This window comes from Thalia democratica, chromosome 9 (genome assembly GCF_965202585.1).
Source record: "Thalia democratica chromosome 9, ktThaDemo2.hap1.1, whole genome shotgun sequence".
In the NCBI taxonomy this organism is placed as follows: Eukaryota; Metazoa; Chordata; class Thaliacea; order Salpida; family Salpidae; genus Thalia; species Thalia democratica.
The window spans coordinates 13,491,833-13,502,818 of record NC_139173.1 but is presented as its reverse complement, the minus strand read 5'-3'; the positions used below and the strand labels follow the sequence as shown (position 1 = coordinate 13,502,818).

The 10,986-nt window shown below is 24.9% G+C and overlaps 1 protein-coding gene across 1 annotated transcript; it reads right to left on the bottom strand.

The window, feature by feature from the left end:
- Positions 1 to 7,068: 7,068 nt before the first annotated feature.
- LOC145844839 (golgin subfamily A member 7B-like) lies at positions 7,069 to 7,476 on the bottom strand. Its single transcript, XM_082952257.1, has one exon. The coding sequence runs from the start codon at positions 7,474 to 7,476 to the stop codon at positions 7,069 to 7,071; it is 408 nt and encodes a 135-aa protein (XP_082808383.1).
- Positions 7,477 to 10,986: the final 3,510 nt, after the last annotated feature.

Sequence of the window (10,986 nt, the reverse complement as noted above, 5' to 3'; positions counted from 1 at the left end):
TGAAAAACTCAGGTTATTTTATACTTATTAAAGATATTTTTTAACAACTCAAGTGTGTGTTAAGCATCTATTTCAAACACTTTGAATAAATCTACGAAATCTCAGAATATTTTTATGTGCAGTGTAGCTCACTAATTGTTTTTTTCTTGTCTTTTTAAATATGTTGCTATTTTTTTAATGATGATATTTTAGTTAGGTATTTAACCTTGTTTTACAGCAAATTTTTAAATTTTTTTACTTTAATAAATTTAAGCTGGTTTGATATAACTCAGACATTTTTTGCTTTTAAAGTGGCAACCATGAAAAAAGCTAATTAATTACTAACAATGTATTTTATTAAAGTATTCGACCATTAATTATGTTAAAGAACTTGTTTTAGATTTTCTATAACAAAAATAGGTATTATTTTGATTTAAATAACTAATTATTGACTTTTTTAATAACTGAAAACGAAAAATTTTAGACGCAAAAAGTTGTTTTCAAATGTCAATATTTTCAAAATATAAAAAATGTATAAAAGTGTCCCAAAAATGTTTTTCAAGCTCGGTTATTATAGAAAGTTAGGCTATAAGTAAAAAAAAAACAAGTTTAGCTTATTAAGTGTTTAAGAAAGTTAGTATTTATTAAGTAGATATTATAAATAATATAAATATTTATTATATAAAGTTAATATTAAACTTAAGTTTATTAGTCAAAGTAAATTTATTCTAATAAATATTTGTAATTTAAACTTAAATTATGTCTAGCTAACAGTCATTTACAAATATTAAAGTAATTAAAAGTAAAATTTTTCCGTAGAGTGACTGAAACTAAAACAAAAATAAAATTAAAATGCCACTAAAACTAAAAATGCGGCCCGCGAAGATTTTGGGAACTTGAATTTTGGCCCGCAAGCACCGACTGCCTGCCGACCCCTGGCTTAGACTTTAATGTGACGTGAAGCGAGCTCAAGTTAAAATGAAGTCTTGGTCATACAACTGACTGAGACTAAAAAAAAAATTGTTTACCTTTCTGAAACTGCTTAGTTTTACAATAATAAAAATATTCTTTAAAGTTTTGCTTACAAAAGCACTAGAACAGGGGTCGGCAAAGTGCGGCTCGCGGGCCAACTGCAGCCCGCGAGCACGTTTATTTTTTGAATTGAATGCGGCCCGCGAAAGAAAGTTATGTGGCCCGCGAGCATGTAAATGTGGCCCGCTGAGCAAAAATTTATTTTAAGTAAATTTTTTTTTCGGTAGTTTGATTTAATTTGATTAATTTCGTTTTAAGTCCCTGTATAACATTTTAGACAAATTAAAACACTTTACTGCTTTAGCTTAAAAATGTGAAAAACACAGATTATTATTTGACTAGTATTCTATTCAAAATTTCAAAAAAAAAATCTATTTACAACAGCAAGTTATTATCTGAAATGGAGTTTAAAGAATGATTGGATTTAGTAAGTTTTATATATAATACTTATTTTATAAATATACTAAATACAAATGTTTTCCGTTATGTACAAGAGTGATGCACATTAATTATCTAAAATATCATTTTTTTACAAATCAAATATGTAGTTTACATGTAATTTATACGTATGTTTCTTCTACAGATGTTTTATAACTATATGTCATATTTAAGTGTACACAAACACATCAAAAATTACATAACAATAAAAACTTGCGTTTGTTATATTTTGGTTTCGAAACATTTTGAGTTTTTGGAAGATTTCTGTACATTTTAAATTAATTCTTATGAACACAAATGTACTCAAATGCTAATTTTTTGAACCACTTTTTTATTTACTACTTAGTTATATTAAGTTAAGTTTAAAATTATTTTTAAACTATTATTGTTTCTATAAGTAAAATTCAAGTGTGTACAGACATTTTAAAAATAATATATATGATATAAATTAAAATAGTAAGGTTAGGTATATACTTTTATTTTTCAAACAATATTTCTTGGTAAATTTTTGTTTCTTTTGCCATTTTTTCGCTTTCTTTAATAAATTTTAACTCTCCTGAACTTATAACTAAAAAAAAATTAGTCAAGCTATCGCACGTAGTAAACTTTGGTTGTAAATTTGCGCTACACTTTAACAAAATACTTTTTTATGGAAGTTTTAAAGGGTCTAAATTTATTTTCTAATAACTTAAGGTTTGAAAGTCGTTTGGAAAATTCGTGTGATAAGTTTTTAATTGCATCTAAAAATTCAAAATCTGTTTTTAGTTTTATATTTTCAAAAGCAGTGGAAATATAAACAGCTTTTTCTTTTTTGTCTGAAAATTAATCTTAACTTTATTTCAAAAATCGTAATATTGTACCATATCTCATGAAATAACTTTTTTTTTCTTGTTATACCGAGTTAGGTTTTTAAGTTGCGATGTAAGACATATCAGAAATGATAAAATCAGTATCAAATTTTTATCTTTATAATCAATAATATTTATATTTTACTTTTAAGAAATAATCCAATTTCATTTATTAACTTATAGACTCGTTATATTATCAAACAAAAACTAAACCAAAGAACAAGCTAAAAGTAAACTAGGTCAACGTATTGACCTTTTGTTTTTCTACTACTTTTCGAAACTGTCGGTGGTAAAGTTTGTTTGACAAAATTGTGTTCACTACTTAAATTGTTAATTTCATAATCTTTTTAAGACTGTTGTCTTCGCACATAATGATTACTAGTTTATTACTGAATGAAGTTAATTGATAAACAACACTAGTCAAAGATCTGGTTTTAAACAAAATCATATTACCATCATGTATCTAGCAATAATTGTAGTAGCAACATTGTTTACAAAAACTTGAAAACACCTAGAAATCTTTATCTATTGTTGTACTTGACATTGGAATTAAACCTAAAAATTATTCAAAAATTTATAATAAGTAAAAACACCTTTCATAAAAATTCTCAGATGAGCAGTATCTGTTGTATCAATGCTCTCATCTTAACAGATTAATTAACGTCCTAAGCCTAACGTATTAACCTTTATTAACGTATGTTTTATTCGGCTTTATAATTTTCAGACATCTAAACACGAATTCTTGTTGTCATTGAAAAAATAAACAAAAATATTTTACTACCGTCAAAACATTTTGTTAAAAAAAGTTTTCAATTCTTAACGGTATCTCCTTTTTAGTAATTACTATTGCTACTTTATAATTAGCCTTAACAATTTTTTCTGATAATTCTTTAGTTACAGGAAGATTATCATGTGCTTTGTTGAAACTGAATTAGGCAATTTGTTTTATTTTTTATTTCTTGCATTAATTCCTAACTAAGGTGTTTTTAATTCTCATTGCTCGTTTTATATTTCACATTTACTTTTTTTAAAAGCAATAATTTATTACAGATAAAGAATTACTATAATGCTCAATAAAACATATGTTATTTTTTACTTCATTAATAACTTAATGAATTTTATACTTTATTGAAAAATATTTAAGAAACTTAATTGTCTATTCAAGCTGACTTGTAATGCATATTTTTAAATATATTTAATTAATAAATGATAAGCTTTTTTATTTCTTTATTTTTTGAACTTTATTTTAAACAGGGTTGCCAAAAAACAGGCTAGTTTAAAAATTTGAAAAACTCTGACTAAGTTAAACCTGTTTAAGGCGTTTTTTAAAACTCAGGTGTATGTAAAACCTTTATTTCAATCACTTTGAATAAATCTCCGAATTCACATAATAGTTTGTATGACTATAGTGTAGTTTATTAATTGTATTTTTTTCAAGCCTACTTAAATATTATGTACTTTTTTGTAATGATGATATTTTAATTAGGTGCTTACGTTTGATATACAGCAAGTTTTTAGCTTTTTCAACTTTTAATAAAATAGTCTGGTTTGATATAAATCAGTAGTTTTTGCTTTTTAAGTAGCAACCATGTAAAAAACTAACTTAATATTAATAAGCTATTTTATGAAAGTATTTGAGTATTAATTATTAAAAAAAATAGTATTTTACCATACAAGTAGATATAGGTTTTGTTTACTTAACTAATTACTTAATTTTTAAAAAAATTAAAACTATTTAAAAAAAAAAAACTTTTAAATACTTTTAAAGTATGAAAAGCGGTTTATTATATAAAAAATGTATTTAAGTGCCCCGAAAATATTTTTGAAGCTCGGTTATCATAGAAAACTAGATGGTAATTAATTTAATAAAATTTCTAAGTTTATCTTATTAAAAGTTTAAGACAGTACGTAGTTTGTTAAGACTTGAGTATATTAGTCAATCTAAATTTTATTCCAATATTTATGTATAATTTAGTTAGGCGTTTTATGTGTAGCTAAAAGTTACTTAAAATGATAAACTTCATAAAAGTAAAACTTTCTTTAGTGTGACTATAACTAAAATCAAAAGTTTATTTAAAGGTCACTAAAACTAAAACTGCAGCCCGCAAAGATTTTGAAAATTTGAAATTTGGCCCGCGAGCACCAACTGCCTACCGACCCCTGCACTAGAAAGTAGTCTTGTGTCAAGTAGTCAGAAAATCTTTTTTGTAGATTCTCTAATTTATATTCTCTAGCCTAAGAAGAAAGTAAAGAGCTTTTTTTAGTTTTTCGAGTTATATGACTTCCATTAAATGTTTGTACAAGAGTAGGAAGTTTAGAAACGGACAAAATTTGACATGCTAGTGTTCGATGAGACAATTTTATAACCAAAAAGTTATACTCCTCTAGAACTAATTCTTACTAAAAACTTCAATACATTCGTTGTAAAATAATGTAATGGTGTCGGTATGAAACTAAATTTTGTTGTAAAAGATTTCAAAAGTAATAAAACATAAGGTAAATTAGTTTGTAATTTTGAATACTAATTAAATTAATAAATTTTTTGTTCAATCAACTTCTAATAGATTAAGGGTGGACATCATACGCCCTGCAGGTAAAATCTGGCTTGCGCATTTATTTTTGGAGATAAAAATGTGTATTAAACATATATATGTAAAAATGGTAACTAATTAATTTTTCCTGATTCAACGAACAACTTATATTTGGAAAAAAATCTTAATACTAAGTGATATAACTTATCAAAAAAAAAAGTGGTAAATCTAATATAGAAATTTATCGAAACACCGTTAGAATTAATAACGCGTTTCTGCTAATACAAACCTTTATAATTATTAATTAACTTGAACAATTAACTTTAAAGTAAACAATCTCTACAAACCTCTGAAAACTATTTTCGTTGTTATTAAAGATACCCAGCAAATTTTATAACTTAAACCGAAATTACTTGTTGTTAAGTATCTAAATTGAAACATGTATGCGAAACTATTTTATACAGTCTTTTATATTTATTAAGTTTTCTGTAAAAGTCATTTTTAGTTTTAGCTAAGAATGATGTTTACTAATCAATAAAAAAAAATTCAATATAAATTTTTTCATATAGTTGACTTAACATTGAATTTTATAATAAATTTATTTATTTTATCGAGCAGTATAAGGTAGTTTAACTTTGGTCAATTAGATATTAAAATTAGCAAGTTAAAATAAATTAATAAAAACATTTTGGATAGTTAAGATTTTTTTTTCTGCTACTGTTTAAAAATAAATAAGTGTTTGTCTGTTAGATTATTCAGGTACTAAATTCATATTTGACAATTGTTATTAACAAATGGTTAAACATAGTTAGAAATAACAAAAAAATGTTAAGACTAGGATTTTCGTTTACAATTCAAAAGAAATTAGGTAAAGTTTCATGATTTTCTAGTAATCGCGAGGTTAACGGGCAAAACTGACTTAGAATACTTAAAAAACAGTTGTATGTAACTTAACAGGACTAAAACTTAATTTTAGCTATCAAACGACATCTGTAAACAATATCTTAATAAAAAGCTGTATTGTTTTACTTCATTCGTTTTTATGCAGTTATTAAACTTACAACTTTTAAAGATAATTTTCAAGATACACACCTATCTTAAGTACTTATTGCTTTATTTTTTCTTTTTTTATTAAAAATGCGATTATTTTTGAAGGAATAATATAAATTTAAAACATATTTGGTGAGATGACATTCCTTAACAAAAACATTAGACATTTGTTAAGTCAGATTTTATATACAAATTTTAAAAGCAAATCATTTATTCAAATTAAATATACAGTATAAAAGTATTCAAAATTAGATCAGTCAAAGATAAACATAAGTTTTAATCTTTAATTATCACATCTTTAAATTAAATCTAAATTGTTTGTATACAAAACATTGTTTGCTAAAAAATATAAAACTTAATTTAAGATTTGCATAAAATAAAGCCTTATTGACTTTCAATGTGTCTCTTTCCCAAGACAATAAGCTAACTTGATGCTGGAATGAAAAAAAAATCATGTTTGCTAAAAAAAAACAATTCACAAGAGAAATAAAAATTCAAGCAAAAAAAAGTAGGTTAAGCACATTTACAACTAGTACTAGATTAAAAACTATTTAGTTTTTTAAACTTTTTTTACAGTAAGTAAATTGATACAAGAACTTTACATAAATGGCTGGTTATTATAATCTTTAAAAAATGACTATATTATTTCTCATCTAATAGTATTAGTTTTATTAAATATAAATTAGTTATTACAATTTATAATTTTTAAAATTGCATTTTACCTTGTATAAAAAAATATTCTAAAAAAATGTTAAGCAACATACAAACACAAAACCAATGTTTTTTAAAGTATATTTTCCTTAAAAGTTGTTATAAGAATAGTTTGTTGTCAAAAACTGCTTAGGTAAACTTTATCTACATACAACAAGATTTAGTTATAAATCGCAGCAATAATTGTTGAATTGGTATTATTTAATAATTAAAAAAACATTTACTATTAATAAATTAATAACTTTAAAATGAGAAAAAAATGGCCACTTTTGCATTCTTAACTTAAAATGAAATTTAATAAACTAAAGACTATAATGTAAAGCTTAAATTCTTAAACCTTACTTTAAATACTTAAGTTAAATTATTTTGGTTTTAATCAAAAGTTGCACAAATATAGAACTTCTAATCAGATGTAGTCACTTAAAACTTACCAAACAATCTTAAAATTACAATTATCTTTTGAACAATTCTTTTTTTTGTCAGTTGTATATTCTAATTTCTATAGAGCGTAATCCATTAGAGTACGGATCAACAATAAGAACATTTTTAGGCCAGTAAACATTATCATTTTCTTCTTTCAGTAACTGTTTTACTTTCTTAAGACATTTTTCATACTTTGTTTTAGAACATAATAAAATCAAATATCCGGATAAACAGGATAAAATTCCTTCACAATAAGTTTTAGAATCAATAGTTTCTGCTTCCTTGTAAAGCAAATTAAGTTTATTAATTGTATTTTGAAACACTTCAGGATCAATCAGTCCATCTAATTCAGGAGGCATTTTATCTTGAAATTTTGGAATCATTCCTTCTGTATAGTCACGCTGAACATAAACTTTTGTTTTTATATTGGTATTAGTAGTACAAGGAATATCAAAATTGGACATTTTTTTATAAACTAGAGTCTTAAAATCAAAACAATTATGATTTTCAATCAAAAATATCAATATTAAATTATAAAAATAAAATTATTCTCTATCTCATATTAATTTAAAATTATTAAACAAGTGTACTAATTTTTTAAATTTCAAGTATTTTTTATTTCAAAAATTATTATTTTTATTCTTTTTTTAGTATTAACAGTTTTTTACAAAAAATAGCTTTCAATCATTTAAGAAAGTAGTTAAAGTAAAACGCATTCCAAAAAAATGATGCTTTCTTTATTTTTCAGGTTAGATATTTGATTTAAAGCTGTTTAACTGGTTCAGGTTCTCTATTTTAAATTTTAACTTAAAACTTATAAAATCATTTTAACCTTTGTGTATATCATACACAACATTACCTTATTTGATCGTTACTAAATCACCTTGCATTTTCTGACTAATGCTAGTCATATGTCATTGACTAATACCCTTGCCAACTCTTGGTTGAATAAGAAATGTTGTATTTTGTAATAGAATAAACTTGATAATTGATTATAAATTTTTTTGTGAATTTTAAGCAAGCTACTTACAATGTTACTTGATACCTAGTGTTTGGTAATTAATCACTGAATATAGACAGTAATGTTACTAAACTTTTTGGGATTGTTCTAAAAAAATAACTCCTAATTCATTTTGTTAAGTTTATTTAGTTTTAAATAATTTAACTACCTATGAAGATAATAGTAGATAATAAAGTATGATACAGTGAGCTCACAGTAGGGTTTCCAAAACTTTTTCATAACACCCCCTTTGAAGAAACTAAACTTGCATTGGCCTCCTCAAAAAACATATCTCAAAAATATACATAAATTTAGTATTCTTCCGGATCTAGATTTTTTTTTAATAATTGGTTATCTTGATATATGTGATGTAAGTTTTAAAAGTAACACCTGAGACCTTTTTTTTTTTTTGCTTTTCACCATCAACTCCAGATATCTTGTGTAATTTTCAAATTATGGCCCATGTACTATTCATGGATTGCTCTTTGGTCCCTTAGCAGCTTATAGCCCCCTTATTTTCTATGATGGTCCTCAAGGGGACCATATGGCCCATTTTGGGAATTCCTGTTCTACAGACTAAAATTAGTATTGTTTAAGTTTTCAAGTATGTTTATGGCAGTTGTTAGACTAAAACAACTTTTAGAACTTAAAAGACTTTATTTTTGGTCAAATAAGAATTGAAATGATTAATGGTGAAACCTAGTAACTCTTAAGGCCATAGGGGGGGTAGAAGCCATTTTTCGACCAAAAATAACATATAGACTTATATTATAGTAAATTTCATAATCTTTCAGATGCTTTTTTTAGATTTTAAAAATATTAAGTAACTTTTTTTTTATGACCGGTTATATAAAGGGTTGTCTTAATAAAGGGTATATAAAGGGTAACTTTAAAGCCGTTTTTCTCGAGTTTTTAAAAACGGGCTTTAAAATCTATCTTTTCCTTCATTTTTCAAGCAATCTTCTTCAAATTTTCAGGAAATGTTCCTTACATTACAAGAAAAAAACGTTATTTGTGAATTTTAATAATTTTAAAAAATAAAAATTTTATGACAAAAATTTAAAAAAAAAGTGATTTTTTATCAAAAAAAAATTTTTTTTTTCAAAAAAAAAGGTATTTTTACTTGAAATTTTTTAAAGTCACAAATAACGTTTTTTTTTTATTGTATAAAGAATAGACTGTGAAAGTTTGAAGAAGATTGCTTAAAAAATGAAGGAGGAGATAGATTTTGAATGCATTAGTCTTTTTTTGCCATTTTAGTTTTTCCTTCCCCATAAGGAACCTGTTATGCGGCCCGACTTTGGCCGGTCATATCTCAAAAACTAATTCAAATTTTTAAAAACGGTAAAAAGCAACTTGAAGCTTAGTAAAAACTCTATAAAATAAGATCAACTTGTAAAAAACATGGCCTACCCCCCCCCCCTATTATTAAGATATTAATTTTTATAAAAAAGGTTAAATGTGTCCTCTAAAGATCAATGTTTAATGTGAAGGATCAAAGGTCCAATGAGGAAGTTCCAGTACCCATTAAGGAGGATCAAATGTTCAATGTGGAAGTTCCTGCGGTTGATAACAAAGATCCAATATTTATTATGGAAGATCTGATGGTCAATAAGGAAGATACTATCTTTAAATATGGAAGATACATTGGTTAATAAGGAAGATGGATTGTTCAAAGTTGAAGATCTTATGTTCAATGTGAAATGGCTGATGAGGAATATTCAATGGTGAATATAGAAGATATAATGTTTAATGTGAAAGATCCAATGGTTGATAAGGAGATTTTAATGGTTAAAATGGATCACCCAATTGTGGATAAGGAAGATCAAATGTTCTACATGAAAGATGTTATAACAGAGGACTACTACTTTATATACATAGAAATAAGTTATAACACCAACTTGTTAGAGGAATATGTTTACGTTCTAAAAATTGGTTCTAACTTAGCTTACAACAAAAGTGGTTATTTTGTAAGAAGTGGAAAGCAAAATAATTTTCCAGCTTGTTTTAAGCTAGATATTTGTGGAAAAGAATACAGATATTGTAAGTTGTTGAATTCATATCAAAAGTTCTCCAGGATAGCCTAGAACAGTATTTATGAAATGAACTCCAGGGTAGATAGTTGGCATAAGAAAAGAACTGGTCAGCAGCATAACCAGGGTTACCACTCTTTGAGTCAAAAAAACTGTCCTGAGTGACCAAAAACTACCCTGAGTGACTTTAAAATGTGCTGAATTATCCTGAGTTTTTCAAGATTTTAAAAAGACTAAAATCAAAATTTAAATAACATTTTGGTATCAATAAAAGTTAAGTTCTTTAACAAAACTAGTTGTAAAACAACAAAATATTTGAAGTTGATAAACTAGATCACATCTGAGATCTATAAAAAAACGATCTGAGATTTAAAATTTTTAATTATGAGCTATCCTAAGATTTTTATTAAAAAAAATAAAAACTTTTTTGAGTCAGCTTGAGTTTATTTTTAGTTTAAATCTTTCTTGAGTTATTTCGAGTGTATAGCAACCAATATCAAATATTATCATAACACTGGAAGAGCTCAATGTATTTTTTAATTGAGTCTATAAATTTCTAGTATATGTGCTTGTAGGTATGTAAAAATTTAAAATTATTAAAATTTGTCTTATTTGTTTTATTGATTTGTAAACTATTCAGTTTTAATTAATAAAATCTAGCACTAGTAATTTATTAAATTTGTTTAAACTACAAAAAATTAAATCACCTCTAATACTGAACAGTTAACTTAGAAAATAAAAATGTTATAACATAACAAATATTCTGATAATAAAATAATAATAAAAGTGTTTCAAGTGAGTTAAATAAACATAAAATTAAAATTTTTAACAAATAAAATTAAAAACAACTGAAATAACTAAAAATATGAAATTGGTTTACCTAAATTTAGGATGTCTGTCTTTTGAAACAGATATAAAACTAATTTAAATCAGCAAAAACC